Here is a 24,194-nt window from a genome sequence, read left to right as displayed (position 1 = left end):
AATGTGTTTTACATATTTCATTCTTTCTTTCAAGTATACTCTTGAGATTTGAGCCTCTTTTATATGTTAATGTGGGTTTGTCACCCAAAACGCCTAACAGCGCTTCATTGCCTTTGATAAGAGCCCAATTTTTATATAAAATATATCTAATCTTATCATGGTCTGTTGAAAAAGTGTGCAAGAAGCTAATATTGAATGGCAATTTATTAGTACTAGATAGCAAAACATTGGTAGGCTCACTTACAGGAGTACTACAAATTTCAACTAAAGTGCTATTGCCATTTTGTTCAAATCCTTCTCTTAAATTTAATAAAGGAAGGTAAAAACCAGACTTTCTTTTATGTTTTACTTCATTACTGATGGATGAAACTAGGTAATTAGGATAACCTCTATTGAGAAACATATCTTCCAATAACTTACATTCTTCCTCAAACTGGGTGTCATCAGAAACCATTCTTGCAGCTCTCACCATCTGCCCTTTAATGACGGCCCATTTTTGATGGTGAGGATGACAACTAGTGTAGTGCAAGAATATGTTAGAATATGTTGGTTTCCTGTATATTCTGCTTTTAAAGCAAGAATTATACTCATCTTTCTCTAGAAGAATGTCAAGAAAACTTATAGATTTATTACTTGATTCGTAAGTGAATTCCAAAAATGAAGTTTTCTCAGTCAGTTTATTAATAAAGTCAGGTAAAATACTATGATCACCTATCCATAAGTAAAACATATCGTCTTGGTATCTTGTATACCAATAGACGTTATTCATAAAAAGAGGTTCAGAAAACAGGTGATTATGTTCCCAGAGTGCCATGACCGTGTTGGCAAAACTTCCGCCGCATGGGGAACCCATAGCGACGCCTGACTTTTGCAGATAATAATTATTATCAAAAGTCATATAGTTGTTTGCCAACACGATATCCAATAATGTAGTAACCAAATATATGATGTTGTGATCAGCTTTCTTTTTAACTAAAAATTCAGCAACCCATTCGATACCTAAATCATGGGGGATAACCGTATAAAGGTCCTTAACATCTACAGTTAAGAACAAGCAATTGGGTTGGAAATCTAACTTGTTAATGTTCTGTAGAAAGGACCACGAATCTTTACAGATTTGTGTTTCAGTATCCAGAAATGGTTTAAGAATCGTATCAATATATTTTGCACACCCATAAGTTATAGAGCCTCTCCCATCAACTATTATTCTAAATGGGGGTTCAAATATAGATTTATGAATCTTGGGTGTGCCAAAGATAGCTGGAATAGTTGGAGCTAACATCATCAAATAATTATATAGCTCTAGATCAATTGATGCGTCTAGAAATAAATCTTCAATAACCTGTTTAATTCTTCTATATGCTCCATTAACTTCATTAAGTGAAACTTGGCAATAGGAATCAGTACTAAGGTGGGTTAAGATATTGTTGATGTACACTGGTTGGTCCATTAAGACTAACCCTCCACCTTTGTCAGGTTTCATAATCCTAACAATATATAGATATAGTGTGCATATATATCTATACACATACATATGTATGTGTGTAATATCACTCTTTATATTGTATACATTTTGGTAGTTTAAAAGCCATGTTTAGTTTGTCATTTCATTTATCATGCGAAGAATAGTCTATCAATGTAGGGATTGACATCTGTACACATAACATGTTTAAAAGTGAATAGCATTCCAAATGTTAAGGAACAAAAATATATTGGAGTAAGACTTGAAACCTTAATGAACTGCAACATCCATATGGGCTATGTCAAACCCACCTAGGACAGATACGACATGGCCAAAATGCGTGCAAAAAAATCACAGAACAAATCCAAGTAATTGAAAATAAATTACTTAAATTTGCTGTGTTTGCAAATACTACCTGACATCATTGTAACTTGTATGAAAAAGCTTACTAGTTACTGATCAATAAGAGAGCCATTTTTCATCTTATAGGTTCATAGGTAAGTATTACGCTAGCTAATAAACTTAGCAAACATGTCATCTTAGACTCCTCCTCTCCATATTGCAGAACTTCAACTATGCTTGGATATGATGCAGTTGGCAAATATGTATGCAGTCCCACAAATGAAGAGGTACGCATGCAGCCAATTTTGGGTAGGTGCAAACCTCCTTCAAAGCGAGGGATACATACTCTTGAGCTACACTGTTTCTCGTTTCCTTGTCCGGGTAATAATATGCTATTTGAAGCTGCTAAATCATACCAAAGCTGTAAGTTAGAACACGAAGAGTAAATTTATTTTTTATCTTGGATTTTAATTATCTATGTTAAAGCAGTTTTCAATATAAGCTGCGCTGAAGTATTCCTTCCTAAGGTTTGTTCTCATTTGTCTGCGTTTTATTGTTGACCCTTCATCTATTCCCAATCAGTACATTCTCTCCTTTTCAAGTTCATTATATTGGATTGTTGTACCAAGCTGATATTTTCTTGTTGTTTCCGCATTTCATTTATAAATGTGACTTTTGCATATTTATAAAGAAATCAAACACTGCTTGCACCACAGACTACAAAAGCGGTAGTTTTATTATTCCACAGTTAAAACACATGGATTGAGCACCTTCTTTCCTTTAACAGGGGTTTCATCAGAATCAATTACAAAAAGTTGAATTCACCTTTATATATTCCCCTCCTTAATTAATAATTAATTACATCATCCCTTTCATTTAATTTTTTAAAAGAAAAGCACACAATAATCCATGACCATTGTCAAATCCATCCCTAACCCTTAACATACCTAAACTTTATAAAATATTATTAAACAAAACATATGTTTTAAAATCTTCTTGTTAAAATTAATATAAATAGAGGTTGTAATACCTAAAGTAAAAAAAAAAGCTTAAAAAAAAACATTTTGAATCTTGAAACCTACAAAAGTACCAATAATAAAATTTCATATATATTTCCTATGCAAAAAATTTCGGTAATGAAAAGTAATATTACCCCACCCCTAGAACCCACATTAAACATTATGGAAAAGGCAATTATAGAAGAGATTTATAAACTAAAAGTAGGGTAAAGTAATAAATCTATGAGTTGGAATTTATCAAGTGAAGAACTTGAAGTTTTGTACATGTTAAGAAATGACATGGGTTTAAGAATAATGTGTCCTGACAAGGGATGGGGCACTGTTATCTACAACGCTAGCCAATACTCTCAGGACGTATTTGAAATGTTGAATGATTCATTGACATACTATCCATCTTCTACAAATGAGGTCAGTATTAGTTATAGTCTGATAGATTTCTACCTAGATGAATATTTAAATGAAGGAATGATTTCAGCTGAACTATATGACTTTTTGAAAGTTAAGAACCCCACTGTTGCAACAATTTTTGGTATCCCAAAGACGAATAAAGGATTGGAAAAATTGTATTTTAGGCCCATAGTCTCAGGGAGGGGATCCAAAACATACCCCTTTGGAGTTATGGTAAACAAATGGTTAAAAAAAGACCATTGTTAATGCACAGCACATAATTAAAGACTCCTGGGATTTCCTAGGAAAGCTAAAAGGTACATTATGGGATCAGGATTTACACTTTTTGACCATGGACAGAGCTAATTTGTACACCACAATTCCTAAACAAGAAGGACTTGAGTATTTTAGATCTTTTATGGTCAACAACACCCCCTATCTGAGGATAAACGGTATTTGATTATGGAATTTATGAAGATTGTGTTGGACCATAATTATTTATTCTTTGAAGGAGAATATTTTAAACACAAAGGTGTTGCTATGGGGGCCTCTTGTGCACCCATATATGTGAATTTGGTCCTGCTGGAGTGGAGAGAAAGTTTGTTTTTACAAGTGAATATATGGCTCATTTAAAGCTTTATGTTTTTTGGATGATGTTTTTATTCTTTGGAAAAGCCCAGAAAACAAGATTAAAATGTTTGTTGACTTTCTGAATAGGACCACAGAATTTCTTAAATTTACTTATGCACACAATGAAGGAAGTATTAATTACCTAGATACAGTTATAATAAAGGATGACAAAGGCTTTAGATCTAAAATATTCAGAAAACCCACCTTTAGTAACTCATACCTAGAGTATTCCAGTAGTCACCCTCCACATCAGAAAAAAGTATTAACAAAGGACAACTCATTTGAGTAGCCTGTATGACATCACACAAAGAAGATGTGGAAGGAGAACTACAAAAAGTAGTAAAACATTTTCAAGAAAGAGGTTACCCTAACAAAATGTTGGAAGAAAATCTCGATTATGTTAAAAAAGAATAGGGGGGTATAAACCCCTGTTGGGTAATCCAGAAGGACTAACCAACAACAGTCAAGAAATGGTTGGTAAAACAAAGGACCCTAAAAGTTTTGAGGGGGCTATGGTAGTCCCTTACACAAGTATGGCAAATGAGGTTAAAAAGATTGTGGTGAATAACTGGGAAATTCTGAGAAATAATTAAAAGCTATGGTCCATTGTGAGTGATAGACCCAATTTCGTATTTAAGACAGGGGCAAACATGAAAAAGTGTTTTGAGACAGGCCCAAGGAAAACTGATAGAACTGGAATCTCTAGGTGTGGCTCCCTTTCCCAGTGTAAGCATATTTATTCAGCTGATACAGTTAATTTAGAGAATACCCTAAAAACCCAGAGTTTCTTTTAAGAGGGGTAACTGTCATACGTCTGGGGTGATCTATTTAGCGAAGTGTGTATCCTGTCCCAGCTTCTATGTGGGGAAAACTGAGAGAAGGCTTAGGGACAGGATATACGAACATATGTATCAGATCACTACATGTAATAGTAACAATGCCCTGTACAAACATTCTTGTACATGTAATAATTTTGGTGGATTTAAATTTGGTATTGTAGAAAAAGTCTAACCCAACCCCAGGGGGGGGACTTCAGAAGTTACATTAAAGAAAGAGAAGTTAGGTGGCAAATAAAATTACAAGTTAAAGCCCCAGGACTAAATTAAATGATATCTATAAAGCCAATATTAAATAGGAAAGCCGTAGTAGTTAGTTAAATAATTCAATAAATTATTAAAGTATTTTTTGGGTTCCAACAACATTTTTTACATATGAAATATATATGAAATTTTATTATTGGTACTTTTGTAGGTTTTCAAGACGCAAAATGCTTTTTTGCCTCTATTTATATTATCAATTTTAACAAGAAGATTTTAAAACATATGTTTTGTTTAATAATATTGTATAAAGTTAAGGTATTAGAGTTTGTTAAGGGTTAGGGATGGATTTAATAATGGTCATGGTTTATTGTGTGCTTTTTGTTTAAAAAAATTCAATGAAAGGGATGATGTAATTAATTATTAATTAAGGAGGGGAGTACATAAAGTTGAATACAACTTTTTGTAATTGATTCTGATGAAATCCCTGCTGAAGGGAAGAAAGTGCTCAATCCGTGTGTTTTAACTGTGGAATAATAAAACTACCACTTTTGCAGTCTGTGGTGCAAGCAGTGTTTGATGTCTTTATTAGTGGCATTTTTTGACACTGTTTTTGCTCTTTTTTACTACTTTTGCACATTTATGAAAACCAAGTGCAATTCTTACATCTTAAAAAGCTTTAATTATTTTTAGTTGTGTTTACAGATCCTCATCTGATGAGCTGTACAATTTAATAACATGTACAAAAAGTAGAGAGGTCTTTGAAAAAGGTTGTTTTCTGAAGTTAAACTTTAACTATACCAAAGTTTAAGTAAACAGATTAATGGGTTACGGACAAGACAAAACAGCAGTGATGACAGACTCACCCTGGAATACCCCCCCTTTGAACTTTTATCACTAATAATAATTTGTCCTTTATCAAGGCCCAGTTGCCAAGTGCTTTGCCACTGTTTTACAGTCACTGCAATGTAACTGCTAAATGTAGGAGGTATCTTATACACCTGCAAGCACCTCTTTACACTGAATGTGGGATACTGTTGATTTTTTGTTTTTTTTTTGTAAGGTACCTTTGCCATACTCAGATTCTTCCCATTTTTACTTTCTCTGTTATGGCTTTATTTAAGAATAGTATAAAAACGAATTCAGCAATGTACTGGATATATAAATTTAATAAACTAAAGTAAAGCTTTCAGGTTAACAAACCCTTCCTCAGTGCAAATTAAAACAGTTCAATACATTTCATTTAGAAGCTCAATCCCATAAAAGCACACCCACTCATACACAATATTCAATTAAACAACATACAATTACTCATACAAAGAATGACATCTTATTTTAAGCAATCCTGCTTTCATCTAAGAATTGGTTTAAGGCTTGTAGCTTGGCTAATACCTTGTGGGTAGTCAGCTTGTAATCGTATAATCCACTTAGCATTCCTTTTTTCTCTGATCTATGGTCAATTATTCTGTCCACAAACTAGGAAAAGGAATAAACGAACAAAAATCCAAACATGGCTACAAAGAGGCAAAAACCAATAGCAGAGCTACTATAATTAAAAAACAGAATTTATTAAGCATTTTTCATTACACTCAATGGTGAAACTTCTTCAGATCTGCAGCAATTATCCATTATAATTTTCTTTACACCATTTGTACATCTACTATAGATAATGAGATATTGTAATTTATTATCATCATCAAATAAAGCCATTTGTTCATTTATTGAAGTTTCAATGATATAATATGGCTTAGCTTGGGTCTCTCTCATCCCTAGAACATCAATACTCACATTACTTAGTAGTGTTTCATTATAGTCTGCAACTCTAAATTCATTAATCATTACATTCATTTCTGCAATGCACCCATCAATTTTGTTTTGGTATTTAACCTGTGGTTACATAAAAATTGTCCTATCACAATTCCCTTAAAGATGCACAAAGCATGTGTATAAATATTTGTTTCTATGTATGGCTTTCTTATGCACAGATGTTTGTATGTCATATCCAAAAATACAATTCAAGTATATGAAACAGACACAAAAATGTCAAAAATTGTGCACTGCTATTCAAATAACAAATCAAACCAATTCATCCTGCCCACCCTCCCAAATAAACAAATCATCTACAAAGTGTTTAAAGCACACAGCCTTTTTTTGAGCAACGATTTGGAGCATTGTACAAAAAATCATTTTCCCATTTATCCAATACCAGACTGGCATACGTATTCACAATGGGTGTATCCATCACAATGCCTGTTATCTGGTGGTAATATTTGTTATTAAAAAAATGCATTTAAGAATAGATAATCCTTTGTTCCACATGACTTTCTTTTATTTCCCTTTATTCTACTGTCATGTTTAATTTTTTCTAGATGGATACAAACTATGTCTGCATCAAATCCAGTATATAACTCTTAAAAGGTTGTTTTTTTTTTGTTAACAAGATTAATGCCTGTTTGTGATAAGAAGACAAGTTATTCTACTCAGTGTTAAACCTTTGTGTAAAAATGTTAATACCTTTAGCCAGAAGTTTGACACTGCATCTGAACCCATGGTTTTCCATTTATGAGCTTAATTTTCTTTTAATTTCTCTGGTCATATCTTTCTCCCATGTCCTATCTTTTATGTTAGATCTTCCAACTCCATTTCTTTTAACTCTTTCATCCATTTAGAATAGTTATGTTCAACAGGATCTTCATAAATGCCAATTTCTATTTTTTTGTGATGTTTCTATTGCTTTTTGCTTTACTTCTCATTTCTCTATAAATCATTTTTGTGTCAATAAATTCCAGATTTTTCTTACTTCTCTTTACATTTATATGCATGCCATTTAAGTTCTGCTACTTGCATTGATATGTTTAGTTTATTATTGGAAATAGTACATGATAAATTGCAGTCTATCGTAATCCTGGGCATTGATTTTACCATAACTATCTTTGTAAGGATTTTAGAAGATCTGTTCCCTTTTCTATATTCTTCTGACAGTAATGCTTAATTGCTTTACAGTTTTCTTTATTTAGTTCTTCCAGGGTAACATTCTAATTGTTCCCTGTCTTTCATTTGTTGGTCTACATTTTTGTGGTAACATTTTATTAGTTTAGCTGCATGGTAGTGTATCCTACTTATTTCTGTTACATTGCATGAATTTCTCTTAATAGTACTGTTCAGATGGTTTACCAGAGTTCTAACACTTTTGGTCTTATTCGCCTTCAGTAATCTATTTCTTTTACTGATGTCAATATGTCTCTCCATCTCCATATTAAATCAAGCAGCTCTTCCCCTTGATCATTTTCTGTTAGACTGAGAACACAACTTCTTTCTCCCCATTTCCTGCTCTTTCCCGTTCAGTACAATTCTAACTGGGCCCATCATGTAACAATATTGTCAGTGTCAGAGGATTAGTCATTGCCTGCTCTTTCCCTTTCAGTGCAATTCTAACTGGGCCCATCATGTAACAATATTGTCAGTGTTAGAGTATTAGCCATTTCCTGCTCTTTCCTTTGCTATGCAGTTCTAAATGGACTTTGTACAAGTTTCCTAGAAAAGGTTCCAGTGCATCACCCTGCGGTGTATCTTCAGACACATCCTGTTTCATCTGTTGTTCCTCCTCCTGGAGACTCATTGGCATATTGTGCTCATTCCACACTAAAGCCTTCACTGCACCGATAGTCTATCACCTCAAAATTCTACTTGTTTAATTTCTGCCACTATTCCTATGCTAAAGGCTGTTTATAACCCTGAAACCAGCTAATTGACTTTGTCTCTCAAAGTCACTTTTAGTGAAGGTGTAGCGTTGCCCTTTCTCCACGGTTATACAGCAATAGAGATGGTATAAATAAAAGTTAGGGGTGTCTCCCAAAACAAGGGGATGAGGGGGGAGGACTTGTTTCCAGGCAAGAAAAGTGTGTTTTTCCCCCAGAACATTCCAGCTTTGTACTCAGTTTTTTATGAAATTTACCACATCATGATGCCTTTACCTGTAGTTTTCTTCAAATACTTACAGAGCTGCATTTTTTGTACTGATTTTGACTTTTTTCTCTACATAAATATCATACTGTATCTGGTCTCATTTTCTTTCCCATGTCTGTGTTTCTTTCCATACCTTTAAAAAAACCTCTTTTTTGTTCCTTTTCCTGTTTTACTTCTGTCATTTCCTTTCCCAGTTGACCCAAATTTTCGTTATCTAGGTTTTTTTTCTGATCTAGTACATTAAGGATGTAAAATTATCTGTAGTTTTTAATTGGTCTTCATGTCTTGTGCAAGTCTTTCTTTCCTCATTTTTTATTTCCTTGGCACAACAGTAACAGTATATAATCTCTTTCTTTTCCTCAACTGTGCACTTTGTCTCTGTGGCTCTTACTTGGGTTAATATTTTTTTTGGCTTTGGTGGGCTACTTCCTTCTACTACAGAGATGCTACCTTCACCCTCATTCTGCTAACCCAGTGGCAGGAATATTTTATGTCCTAGAACTAATGCATCTAACAGTGGGCACTTTTTTGTCCTGTGACCTGTCTGTGTAACCATTTTTTAATCCACCTTTTCCATTATACTTAAAATATATTCATAATCAGTGTCTTGGTGGAGAGATTTTCTAAAAACATGGCCCACCATCTGAAAGTTCTCAGCAATATTAAGAATGAATTCAGGTCCAGCAATATCACTCTCCTTGTCTGGCTTAAACCATCTCTCCACTCATATCTTTTTTTTTTAATCTCTCCAAGTCTTTTCGGTTTCCAATATCAAGACTGAAACGGACCCCATTCCTAAACCAAAGTAAGATTAAAGTTCATGAAATCAGTATTGTTTCAATCTTTGATGTTAATCAGAAGTGCTCTTCGAAGCACCCCAATGTGTCCTGTAATAACTCCTTCTGCAATTCTTATGGAGTTACATGTATCAGTAACTTATCCAAGTAAGATTGTAAATTCTTTATTTACAATTTAGAACAGAGCAGCAGTAGCATTTTCACCTCACAGCAAGAGGTTGTCCATTTCGATTCTTGGCTGGTGTGCGTTCTGTATAGAGTTGGCATGTCCTCCCTGCATTGGTGTGAGTTTCCTCACACATCAAAAGACATGCATCTGGAGTGCTTTTTCCTGGACCTCCGTTGCAAATTGGCTTTATTCCAAATCGGACTTTCCTAGTTAAATGTTAAATAAATAAATAAAACTCATTGCTCCAACTACTACAGGAATGGTCAGGGTATCATTCTGCCACACTGCCCTTGTTTCTGCCTGCAAATCCTGGTATTTTATGACTTTGTATCTCTCTGTATGTAAGGCACTGTAGTCATTAGGTGTAGTTATTTCAATAATCAATGTTACTTTTGTCATCTTTTCATAGACTACTATATCCGTTTTTCTTGCATCTATTTTATGAACTGTTGGTAATGGCTGATCCTTTAGGATATAAATTTCATCATTTTCTATGATGCTTCATGTCTCATGTATGCAGTACTTTTCAGTTAGTTCAGTATTATAACATTTGCACAATCCCCAATGCAACAGTCTTGCCACATTAATATAACTTTCAGTATACAGTCCTTTTGCCATTAGTATATCAGAACCAGCAATGAGATGTGCAACTGTTTCCAATTATGTTAAACAAAACCTACTTTTGTCTGTTTCTCCCACATGTTCAATGCACTTTGTAAACCAAGGTCTATACTTGCAACTATATTTATGCATTTTCCAACATTTCTTGCCATCTCCTCTGATCCTTCGCCTTGTATCCTTTCTTTTGGCACATTCAATTGCTGCCTGATTTTTATCTTTACTTCTGGTTTGATTTCCATTCCAACTTGATGCAGATATGCTTCTACTAGACTAAGAAGAGAAGTCATCTTAGATTCATTCTCCTCATGTTTCAAAATTTTCACTATGTTTGGGTATTGTGAGGTCAGCGGATATGTATGCAGTCCCACAACTGCAGATCTACAAATGTAATCAATTTCAAGGAAGCCCATACCTCCTTTGGAATGGGGATATATAATCTTGGTATGCACTGATTTTTACAAATCATTTGATGAGCATGACGCATCCTTCTTGTTTTCCTCTAATCTATCCAACACCTTTTGGGGCCAGTCAATCAATCAAAAACTGTAAGTTAGGACAGGAAGAACAAATTGGTTTATAGCTTCAATTTTGTTCCTAGATGTCAATGCTGTTTTCAGGATTAAAGTCTTCTAAAATATTCATTATTAAGCTTTATTTGCATTTGTTCATGTTTTACTGTTGATTCTTCATCAATTCCCAAATATTTATAAACTCCCACTTGCTCAAGTTCTTTTATATCACATTCTTGTCCCAAACTGATGTTTTCCTTGGTGCTGCAGCTTTCCTGGTTTAAAGGTTCCTTTTGCACATTTATCAAAAACAAATAACATTCTTAAATCATCTGAAAAAGTTTTGACTACTTGCAATTGTGTCTTTCAGTTAGTCATCTGATGAACTATACAGTTTGAAATCATTGATGAAGATAAATCTTTATGCTTTGTTGCTTTGCTACTTTCTGGGAGCCAGACAGCTTAAAGGGTTAAGGGCAAGGCAAAAAAGCAACAGTGACTGAGAGCCACCTTGGAATATCCCTTTTTAAATTATTTTCCCCAGAATAATAATTTGCCCTTTATTGTGGTTTAACTGCATAGTGGTTTGCCATTGTTTCCTGATTACTATGATGTAATTTATCACTGTATCTTATACATTTTTAAGCATTGTTTTATCCAGGAATGAGGGATATTGTGAAATGCTTTTTTGTAGTCAATCCATGCCATAGCTAGATTATTCCACTTTTTACAGTTCTCCACTATGACTTTAACAACAAATGATCCTTCATTCCATATGGCTTTCTTTATTGCCCTTTTGTTCTACTGCCATAATCGAGTTTTCTTCTAAATGACTATAAGCTCTGTCAGCCTCAATTCCAGTGTACAGTTTATACATCATCAGAAGGCAAGTTTGGTCTATAATTTTTACGACAGCTTGCAGGTTTCACTCTCAAGTAGGAGCATTGCTTTGCCTGTTAGGCAGGGTAGGTAGCCGTTTGCTCAGGATGTGCATATAGTTACTACTCATGGCTAAATCTTCATGCAAAGATGATATTCTTTTAACCAGAAGTTAGGTACTGCATCTGGGCCTGGGATTTTCTAATTAGAGGCTTTTCTTAACCTTGTTTCAATCTCTTTGGCTGCTACTTCATCCCATTTCATATAGACACCTTTAAACTTCTTTTTTACTTCTTGTATCCATTTAGCATCTTTGCTGTGTTCCACATGATCTTCATAAATACTTCTCCAAAATGTATCTATTTCTTCTTTTTTTGGTGGTCTTTCAATTCCTTTTACCTTGTTTCCAAATTCACTATAAAAGTTTTGCTTGGGTTGTAAATAATTTCCTGTTTTTTTTTACTTTTCCTTTATATTTATCTGTGTGTCTAAGGTTTTCCACCTGTGCTGAAATTTTTTGTGTATTATTTGTGATAATGCATGATAAATACTTATCCTTTATAATACCGTGCACTGCTTTTATAACTTTTATCCATCCGAGTATTTTTGATCTGTTCCCTCTTCTGTACTCTTATAAGACACTTCTTGTCTTAATTGCTTTATAGCTTTCTCTATTTGATACATCCATGATGGTATTCAATTTCTCCCCTCCTTTCCTTTACTACCCTATGTATTTGTGGTAGAAGTTTATCTGTTATTGCTTTAGCTGCACAGTAATATATCCTGTTTACTCCTGTTATATCTCATAAATCTCTATGCACAGTCCTAATTACTGTGTACATTTGTTTTATCAAACTTCTGACTTTTTGGGTTTTACTGACCTTCTATTGTCTCTTTCTTTCATCGCTCTTAATATGTCTATCGGTTTTAAAACAAGCAACTCTTCTCTTAGCTCATTTTCTTCTAAACTGAGGGCACACCTTTTTGTTTTCCTTTCTTGTGGGTATTCTATAGAAAGTTCTATAGCCTCTTCATGTAGCACTCTCTCTTCAATTTCATCCTGTGTCATACGTTACTCTGTCAGTTGGGAACTCATTGTCCTATCACTCAACAGTGACCACTTCAGAGTTGCCATGCTCCTTCCCTTACTGTCTAGCTACAAGTGAACTTTGATACTGGTTTCCTGTGGAAGGCTCCAAAATATCTTCATTTGGCAACTGACCAGTTGCTTCCTGTTCCACTGATTTCTCCTTAATTTGGGTGTTCATTACTCTATCCCACTTTGGTGATTTCTGAATTAGATTTTCTACACTGAATCATTCACTTCACAGATACTCCATAACCTCAGTTTCAGTTTCTTTAACTTCTCCCTTATTAAGCTTCTTTTCCACTTTGTCTTCTTATTTTTTGTACTATAAAGTTTTCCATGTCCAGACTCCTTTGTGTGTATTTCTCTACAAATATCTTTGGTGTTGCTCATTTTGTTTTGATTAGTTTTACATAAATACTACACCATATTAAATGTCTTTTTCTTTCCCATGGCCATATTTCTTCTTCAGAGGTCCTCTAATCTTCCTGTTTATTCATACTTTGGGAACTCGTTCCATCATGCCGTGTTAGACCTTCTAGACCAAATGTTTCACTTTACAGGCATTCCATAACTCCAACGTCTATTTTTTTTTAACTTTTAATTTACTAATCTTCTTTTCTACATTTCCTCTTTCAGATATTTTTATTGTGAAATGTTCCATATCTGCATGCTATTGCCTGGATTTCTCTTTGAATATACTTGGGGCTGCCTTTTTTGTACTAATTAATTTGGCTTTTTACTTTGCATAAATATTACACCATATCACATTTCTCTTTCGCATCTCCACATTTATTTTTTTTTATACTTTTCAAAAATCTCTAGGTTGTGTTGTTTATATTTTTGCAATTACACAGATGCCCCTTTTTCAAACAGCTCAAAGTTTCTTGGTCTATGTAATGTTTTTCACAAATCTGTTATATTAGTAAACATAAATTTTATTTGAAGTTTCTGACAGTTTTTCTTGTGGAAATATTTTTCTTTCCTCTAATTTCTCTCAATCGTTTTATATATCGTGTGTCTGGAAACTCTGGGCTTTTTGCATAATACTAACAATACACAATTTCTTTCTTATCCTCAGCAGACTACTCTATCATTATGGCTCTTCTCTGATCCATCACTTTTTGTGATTGTTGTGGACAACTGCTTCTTTCTACAACAGGTGGCCCATCCTCCATCTGGGCCTGGCCTGGCCCCATTGTAGGAATGTTACCATATTTTGAAGATTTTGCACAGTCATTTTTTTCCAATCCTGGCACCAGCACACCTACCAGGATTGGGCTTTTTTTTTATCTTGGGTCTTGTAGCCATCTTTTTTAATTTTTGACCTACTTCTGTCCATGATATATACTATATAAATTACAATTTATATGTCAGTGCAATCTTAGTGAGATTTTATGAAAAACAGTGTTCACCTCATGACAGTACTCACCAAGACATGAGGATAAATTCAGTTTCAGCAATACTACTCTCCTTTTCTTGCTGACTTTGCATCTCCTATGTGAGTCCTTTCATGTTTTACTAGAGTACTCATTTGTCTGAAACACTTATTGCATTCAGGACATTTATATGGTTTCACCCCCGTGTGTGTCCTTTCATGTTGTACTAGAGCACCACTTTGTCTGAAACACTTGCTGCATTCAGGACATTTATATGGTCTCACCCCCGTGTGAGTCCTTTCATGTTGTACTAGAGTACCACTTTGTCTGAAACACTTGCTGCATTCAGGACATTTATATGGTCTCACCCCCGTGTGAGTCCTTTCATGTTGTACTAGAACGCTCCTTTGTCTGAAACACTTATTGCATTCAGGACATTTATATGGTCTCTCCCCACTGTGAACTGACAGATGAATTTTAAGCTTACTAGCTGTTGTGAATCCCTTACTGCATTCAGGACATTTATATGGTTTCTCCCCACTGTGAACTGACAGATGACTTCTAAGGGAACTAGCTATGGTGAATCCCTTACTACATTCAGGACATTTATATGGTTTTTCACCACTGTGAACTGACAAAACAATATTTTCATGTTCAAAGATAAGATTTATAGACAGAAAGATGGTGTAGCTATGGGCACGTCCTGTGCCAATAGCTACGCCAATATGTTCCTTGCATATTGGGAAGAACATATATTATTTACACAACAACTTTTTAAGGAGCATGTGATATTTTATAGACGTTTTGTAGATGATGTCTTTGTTCTCTGGAAAGGAACATCATATCAACTTGAATCCATGCATCTAATTATGAATAACTTAATAACATGTCTTAAATTTACCATGCAATTCTCAGATGATAGAATTGAGTTTCTAGACCTCTATATAGAGAGGTTGCATGATAATTTAAATAACACAGGAGTTTATCGAAAAGCTTGTCACTGTAATTCATTGCTTTTAAGATCTAGTATGCATCCACCCTTTGTCTTTAAGAATATTGTGAAAGGACAAGCTATTAGAGCTTCCAGATTGAATTCTATGGACAAGGTTTTTCATACTGAGATGAATGATTTAAAGTATAGATTATTAAATAGAGACTATAATGCTGAAGAGATACATTCGAATATAGACATAGTGCATAGCTTACATTCTACTACAGCCATGCCATATTTTGGACCTAGTAGTATTAGCTATATTGAAGATGATAATAAACGTGAATCATCTATCAAATTTTCTACCTTTTTTTCTTCTGATTATATAGAGATTAAGCAGATTTTAGACAAACATTGGGACATCTTACAGGTAGATGAAGACATTAAGCAGATAGTACGAGAAACACCTAGGTTCCTTTTTAGAAATAAACACAATTTAAAAAGAATATTATGCTATCCTAAATTTGATAGGAAATCTATGCATATTGGATGCACTAGACCTTGTGGTCATTGCAATTTCTGTTCTTATATAGACAGTAGTACAGAATTTTTACACCCAGATTTACAGAAAGTTTTTAATATAAAAGCAGATGCTAACTGCATGACTCCCCATGTGATATATTTAGCTGTTTGTCAATTATGCTCATCCTTCTATGTTGGAAAGACTAATCGTCCATTCAGAGATAGGATGAGAGAGCATATATATCACATGAGAAAAGGCACATTACATAATGCTCTTGCTAAGCATGTAATGCTACATAATGATAAACATAGATTCTTATTTAGGGTATTAGACGTTATTACTCTGAATGCTAGGGGAGGTGATATTAAGATATATACAGAGAGCAATGATAAACATAGATTCTTATTTAGGGTCTTAGAAGTTATTACTCTGAATGCTAGGGGAGGTGATATTAAGATATATACAGAGAGCAAGGAGACAGAATGGATAATTTTATTAAGATCAGATAGAGGACTTGGCTTTAATGATAGGGCCTCGATAAAACCAAAATTGAGACAGCATAGAAATATTAAATAAGATATGATCAGTCTCTATAGTATACATATATAACTAATTCTATGTCTATAAGAAAGCTGCTATTACAAATAGACTATTACATACACTATTATTGTATATGTCTTATATATATATATATATATATATATATATATAAGTATTTCTGACATTACTCATTCTGTATAAATTGAGCTTACATCTTTATATATATATATATATATATATATATATATATATATATATATATATATATATATATATATATATATACATACATATATAACTATTACTACGTCTACAAGAAAGTTACTATTAGAAATAGATTATATACATACACTGTTATAGTATCTGTCCTAATATATACAGACAGGAGTCTTTATATATTTTTATATATATGTATTTCTGACTTTACTTATTCTGTATAAATTGAGCTTATACCTGTATATATACATTTTATACATATACATATATTTTTTACATATTTTATATATATTTTACAAATTCTATAAAATGGTTCTATTTATCCACTATATATTATATATATATTTTATATTATGTTTTAATCTAGTAGGTTAGGTTTAATCATGTTTATCTGTCTTTTTAAATGATGACATCAATGAATAAGGTTAATTGATTAATTGAGAAGATTTTTATATATAATATGTTGAATTTGAGAGTGAATGTAAGATCTGATGAAGCTACATAGCGAAAGCGCTTATCTTTGATTATAATTTCTCATATAATAAAGCATTTGGTGATTAAATAACTTGCATTGTAACTTGCTTTCACTCAGTTCTGCAACCACTTATTATTTTATCTTTTTTAATTGTTGACCTACCTGTCCATGACATACACTATATAAATTACAATTTATATGTCAGTGCAATCTTAGTGAGATTTTATGAAAAACAGTGTTCACGTCATGACAGTACTCACCAAGACATGAGGATAAATTCAGTTTCAGCAATACTACTCTCCTTTTCTTGCTCACTTTGCATCTCCTATGTGGGTCCTTTCATGTTTTACTAGAGCACCACTTTGTCTGAAACACTTGCTGCATTCAGGACATTTATATGGTTTCACCCTTGTGTGTGTCCTTACATGTTGTACTAGAGCACCACTTTGGCTGAAACACTTGCTGCATTCAGGACATTTATATGGTTTTACCCCCGTGTGTGTCCTTTCATGTGTTACTAGAGTACCACTTTGTCTGAAACACTTGCTGCATTCAGGACATTTATATGGTCTCACCCCCATGTGAGTCTTTTCATGTTGTGCTAGAACGTGCCTTTGTCCAAAACACTTATTGCATTCAGGACATTTATATGTTTTTTCCCCACTGTGAACTGACAGATGAGTTTTAAGCTTACTAGCTGTTGTGAATCCCTTACTGCGTTCAGGACATTTATATGGTTTCTCCCCACTGTGAACTCACAGATGACTTCTAAGGGAACTAGCTATGGTGAATCCCTTACTACATTCAGGACATTTATATGGTTTCTCCCCACTGTGAACTAACAGATGAATTTTAAGCTTACTAGCTGTTGTGAATCCCTTACTGCATTCAGGACATTTATATGGTTTCTCCCCACTGTGAACTGACAGATGACTTCTAAGGAAACTAGCTATGGTGAATCCCTTACTGCATTCAGGACATTTATATGGTTTCTCCCCACTGTGAACTGACAGATGAGTTTTAAGCCTACTAGCAAATATGAATCCCTTACTGCATTCAGGACATTTATATGGTTTCTCCTCACTGTGAACTGACAAATGAATTCTAAGGGCACTAGCTGTTATGAAACCCTTGCTGCATTCAGCACATGTATATGGTTTCTCCAGCATATGAGTCCTTTCATGTGCTACTAGAACACTCCTTTGTGTGAAACACTTATTGCATTCACAGCATTTATACGGTCTCTGCCCACTGTGAGCCAACAGATGAATTCTAAGGCCACGAGTTGTTGTGAAACCCTTGCTGCATTCAGCACATTTATATGGTTTCTCCAGCATGTGATGCTTTTCATGTTGTACTAGAGCCCCCCTTTGTTTGAAACCCTTATTGCATTCAGGACACATATACGGTGTCTCTCCCATGTGAGTCCTTTCATGTTTTACTAGTGTACCCATTTGTCTGAAACATTTATTGCATTCAGGACATTTATATGGTCTCTCCCCGGTGTGAATCCTTTCATGTACTACTAGTTGCATCTTTCGAATGAAATCCTTATTGCATGCAGGACATTTATATGGTTTCTCCCTACTGTGAACTGACAGATGAGTTCTAAGGTTTCTAGCTCTTGTGAATCCCTTACTGCATTCAGCACATTTATATGGTTTCTCCCCTTCCCTCTTGTGAGTCCTTTCATGTTTTACTAGATGGGTCCTTTGTTTGAAACACTTATTGCATTCAGGACATTTACATAGTTTCTTTTCTTTGTGAGCTCTCTGGTGTACTAATGGACTTTGCTGTACTACAGAACGTAGGTCACATTCAGCGTTCATGTTGCAGGTGTATCCTGTATAAAGCTGTGCTACAGCTGTAACAGGATGCTTTTTGGAGCCCTTCAGAGTTTGAACAGAGTGCTGCAGGTTTGCTGTAGGATAACGTAATACAGATACTCCAAGTGATGGCTGCTGACTCCTGCAAATGCTCCATTCTCTGCTCCCATTGCCTATAAACAGATTATTAGAACTGTTATTACAATGATGAAATGCATGTGTTTCATTTTACTCACAACAGCACACGTAGTTTTTTCCGTTTTAAAGATTATGGGTTTATTTTCCATTTTTAAAAGTTTTCATTTTCTGCTGCTATTAACATGATAAAAAGAGCAAAAACAATTCAGACTCAATTTATGAAAAGTAAATCTTCTATGAACAGCTTTAAGAGGTACAAAAACAGTAAATAACTAACAAAATAATTTGCAAAAATCAATAGTTTTGAATATATAACATACCAACCAATCACACCTACAGGCATACCTCTCCACTTTTCCTAATATTTAAAGTCATACTGTAACTTTGACTCCCATAACATTGTTTAATCTTTTCTTACAAACATTTATAGTATGGGATTTAAATACATTCTGGACTTCCCTGGAAGGCAGAAAGTGGCCCTTTCGGATTAGCACTTCCCTGGAAGGCAGAAAGTGGCCCTTTCGGATTAGCACTGGTTGCCAAAGTTCAAAAAAATAAACAAACTAGCAAAATGTTTGACACATGATCAAATAAGAATAGAATACAAAGCACATGAGCGCAACAATGTAACAACTGGACACGAAGTACAACAATGTCTTTAATGTATGCAGATTAGAGCATCACTTACTAATATAAGTTTACACTACTAAATTTAATTCAGCCACACATGAAACTGCCACGCCCTTGTTGCAAAAGGACTTTTGAGGGTGAAAATGAGTAATGTACCTAATAAACTGATGCACTTGCACTTGAGAGGCATATCCAGAGAAAGCACCACTGTATAACCACATTTTCACTGTGGACATGTGTATGGTCACTGTTGTAGTCATGGCAACAGGGAACTCTGTCCCAGGATAAGGTCTGATATGCAGCCCAAATTTTAGAGAGGCGCACCCTTCCACCTTGGCCAGGCTGATGTCATCCTATGTACCAAACATATATCTGCACATACTTGGCATAAACGTTACATTCAATCATAAAATCTTTGGATCTTTCGTGCCACTTCATAGATCAGTCTGTCATGACATACAATGCTGCAGAGGAATTTCCCAGTTATTAAAAGTAAGATCCAGAGAGTTCTAGACTTCCTAAGGAAGAAAGCAGAATAAAAAAATGAAACAAAGGAGGATGAAAGAACATGGGCACTCACCCCAGCCCTGGATTCCTAAGACGGAGGGGACCAGGACTGCAGCAGTAACCACTTTCAAACATCTCCTGTTATGGTCAGTTTGTTCCACAACTGTACTATGTTCTTCATGTGGATCACTGCAGCAGTCATAACTTCTAAGAAGTTTGTCAAAGATTATGCTATAATTATTTAGGACAGAAGGGCAGCATTCTTTCAATATAGCAGGAGCAAACAAATCACTAACCATAAAGATATGTCCAGTTGTAGTACTTAAGAAAGGTGTGTACTGAGGACCATGTGGTGCCCTCTAAAATGTCCTGTACACGGACCCCTTTCAGGTAGGCCTTAGTTCTTGCTGGGGATCTGTTGTGTGTGTTCTGACTTTCAGTGTAGAGAATGGTTATGGACTTCATGATGAATGGTAATGCTGGAAATATCCACTTTTTAAAAGTCTGCTTAGACATGAAGTCCTTTTTTTCATTAAAAGCCACAAACAACTTGTTTATCTTTCTAATGTCCTTAATGTGGTCTATATAAGCTTGTGAATGCACATTAAGTGCAGAAGTATTTCTTCATTGTTCTAAACTATATGGAGAAAAGACTGGTAACTGGAGAGCTTAGCTTAGCTTAGGCTTATTTCCATAATGACTTGGGGCAGGAAGGAGGGGGCTAGCATGCAGAATCACCGTGTTTTTGTGAAATGCCATTAAAGGTTCCTTTTACATTAAGGCCTGGAGCTATTTGATTCTTTTGGTGAATGTGACTGCAATTAAAAGTGCAGTCAGTGGAGTACATTTACTTGAAGGCAAGAATAGACATAAGCTCCGTGGTGTTATATTCAGGGTGGACAGAACACATACACACTGTATCAGAAAGCTGGCATCCTGTGGCAACAGAAAAGTCTCTCTCTTCCCATGACAGCAGGTAGGAGAATCCAGTGCTTCCTAGCCAGAAAGGAAAGTTACTATAATTTCTGGCCTCTTCTGCTTAATCTATTGAATGACCCCAGGGAGCAAGGGAATATGAGGGAAAGCATACCGATACAGACCTCTCAAATTCTGGGAGCAGATGTTCACTGCCCAAGTTTGACTGTAAGGTACTCTGAAACACACTGTTTTCAGGTGTTTACTGAGATAAGTAAACAGATCTCAGGAATACCTCATTTGTTAGCAGTTTCTAGGAATGTACCTCTGTGTGACAACCACTTGTGCGAGTCTGCAGAAGTCCCACTTAGCTCATCCGTTTTCTTGTGAGGGTATGTCGGTAGCTGTTAGGATAAACTTGTACTACATAGCTGATCCTAGGCCTGTATATCTAATCCACTAACCTACACAGACAGTAGGAGTGAGTTCCTCCCTGTTTATTTACTACATCACTGTGGTGTTGTATAGAACCACCTTGAAAGTCCCTGACACAAAGAGTGTCTTCAGCACTCTCACAGCATAAATGACTAACAACATTTCTTTTCATTTATGTGCATTTTCCTTTTCTTAAGAGTTCCATGTGTCCTGCACGCATTTAGGTCTAAGGTGAGAATACCCCAGGCCTTGTCCAATTTATCCATGGCTTGGGTTTGGTTGTGACCTGGTCATTTAAAGGGCATCTATTTTTTTTTTTCATCTAGTTCACCCACCAAAGTAATTCCCTATTCACACAAAACACTACCAGAGTTTTTTTTTGTAAGGGTTCCAACTACTGACCTTAAAAGTTCCTTAGACACCATTGTAATTCCCTCATGTGAAATCTGGCTAGAGGAGCCACATGGATAGCTGAAGTCACATGACCTAGAATCTCAATGTGTCTGGCACACTACTTTATTAAGGCTGCCACATTTTTGAAGAAGAAAGTTACAGCCTCATTTTCTAGGTTGGGAAAATGGCCCTGCAAGGATTCATGTTATGTAGTGGCCACAGAAATTGTTTCTGAACAGGACTCAGAATGGACTTCAGGTGTTTGAGAGTGAAACATGTGCTGTAAACTCTGCTTTGCAGCTTTTACTGGTATATTGTTTTAATTGTTACTATCACCCTGAATACAAAAATCAAGAGATTAAGAAATATATTAAAACCAGTGTAGAAAATGTGTCACCTTAGAAATCAGACAACTATGTTAATTTGCAATGCGTTTCCACTACTGATGGGGAAAAAAGAGGGGAATGGAATCAGGGATACAGACCTGCAATTAAGGGGTTAATGTGGCTTTCTGAAATATTTTTTTTAACATCACAAAGTCCCCACATGGATAGGTCTAATGTTTGCACACCAGTTATGCAGCTACTTAAAAAGAAACACTCTGAGAAAATTCACACAGTTTATCCTTTTCCTGCTGATTATGTGAAAGAAAAATGGGACAATGTTTTTTTTCTGCACATGAGAAAATCTTGAAGTATGAAACATACAAGGAGGGATCACATAGCCTAGACAAAAAAAAACCACTGAACTTTTCACCCACGGGGGCAGACACTTAATTCTTAGTGATGACTGTTTAGGGTCTTATTTCTCTTATACCGTCCACGTTTAAATAATGAGAATAATAATAATAATGTGGCATCGCGCTGACACTGCAAATAAGTGGTTTGGTGCTTTGTCCACGCTTACCTATACAGAAAGCTAGGTATACACACAGGTGCCGAGGGAACAATCTGAGGCCCAGCATAGTAAAATGGAAGTCAACCATCAGCTACAGAGACACATTCATTTCAGTGGGAGGGTAAGTTCGGGGATTATCAAGGTGAGCTGAACTAGAGAAGCACACCCACATACAATCATTTTTATCTGATGTTGGCTAATTGTTGGAAATGAAAATGCATTAAATAAAGCTGTGAAGTACAATACAGGTATGTACATCTATGTCACATCTGGAAAAAAAAACAAGAATATACACACATCTGTTCTGAAAACAAAAAATAAACATACACTTAAGTAAAGAATGAAAAAAACAACACATAAATCTTTATATAACAGAGACAAGGGACTTCATGTAAACATGAAGCTACATACTACGTGAGACAGTGCATAGAAAGTAACAGTACGAGTAAGTAACAGAAGAAAAAGTACGGCAAAGCAGTTTAGGTCTGTAAGGAATGAATAATAAATTTTTATATAACAGAGACAAGGGACTTCATGTAAACATGAAGCTACATACTACGTGAGACAGTGCATAGAAAGTAACAGTACGAGTAAGTAACAGAAGAAAAAGTACGGCAAAGCAGTTTAGGTCTGTAAGGTATGAATAATAAATCTTTATATATCAGAGACAAGGGGCTTCATGTAAACATGAAGCGATAATACTACGCGAGACAGTGCATAGAAAGTAATAGTACGAGTAAGTAACAGAAGGAAAAGTACGGCAAAGCAGTTTAGGTCTGTAAGGAATGAATAATAAATCTTTATATAACAGAGACAAGGGGCTTCATGTAAACATGAAGCTACATACTACGTGAGACAGTGCATAGAAAGTAACAGTACGAGTAAGTAACAGAAGGAAAAGTACGGCAAAGCAGTTTAGGTCTGTAAGTTAAAAGGAGAACTCCACCCTTTCATACAGTTTAACTCAATTGTTGGGTTTCTTTTCTCCCTACAAAATGGTTCCAGCATTAGGTATGTACCAGAAACCTGCTTGTAGTTTTTAAAACTTGTATTTCCTTGCACTGGAGTCAAAGGAACTGAAAGCCCACCTACTTTTTTTTTTAAACTCAACTTCTCACATACTTTGCAAAGAAATTAGACTCCACATGCATGACATATCATAGACACAGGTAAATCTGTAGTTTACCCTTCCAGGTACTGCTGTCAATCTTAGATGGGCAATTAATCCTGCTGTCAGGAACACAGCAGCTGATATAAAAAAAGACAGAAAGCAGTGGAATTGTTTCCACTGTTTTTAATGCAGAGGGGAGGAGAACTTAACATTCTCCCCTTTCATAGCAAAACAAAGCAATTAGATCAGTCAGGGGTTTAAAGGGACAATCCCAGGGATTTTTTTGTTTTGATTCAGCCTTTGTTTACTTTTCAAGTTTGCCTTTTTTTTTGAAAAAAATGCTTTTTCCTTTTGGCCCAGGGGAAGGGGAAAG

General features: G+C 35.1%; 1 protein-coding gene across 1 annotated transcript in view; it reads right to left on the bottom strand.

Annotated features, from left to right (window-relative positions):
• Positions 1-14,211: 14,211 nt before the first annotated feature.
• LOC122814433 (zinc finger protein 883-like) overlaps positions 14,212-24,194 on the bottom strand; it is a 21,315-nt gene continuing 11,332 nt past the window's right edge. Inside the window, exons 2-3 of the mRNA XM_044087014.1 lie at positions 18,021-18,968; positions 14,212-14,915 (exon numbers count right to left, since the gene is read on the bottom strand). Coding sequence (XP_043942949.1) covers positions 14,371-14,915; positions 18,021-18,968 — 1,493 coding nt within the window. The 3' untranslated portion in view covers positions 14,212-14,370. The remainder of the gene's footprint in view (positions 14,916-18,020; positions 18,969-24,194) is intronic.

The sequence above is a fragment of the Protopterus annectens genome, chromosome 10.part0, assembly GCF_019279795.1.
Source record: "Protopterus annectens isolate FY-2018-M chromosome 10.part0, PAN1.0, whole genome shotgun sequence".
In the NCBI taxonomy this organism is placed as follows: Eukaryota; Metazoa; Chordata; order Ceratodontiformes; family Protopteridae; genus Protopterus; species Protopterus annectens.
Note: the sequence above shows the minus strand (reverse complement) of the source record. Positions and strands in the feature narration are given on the sequence as shown.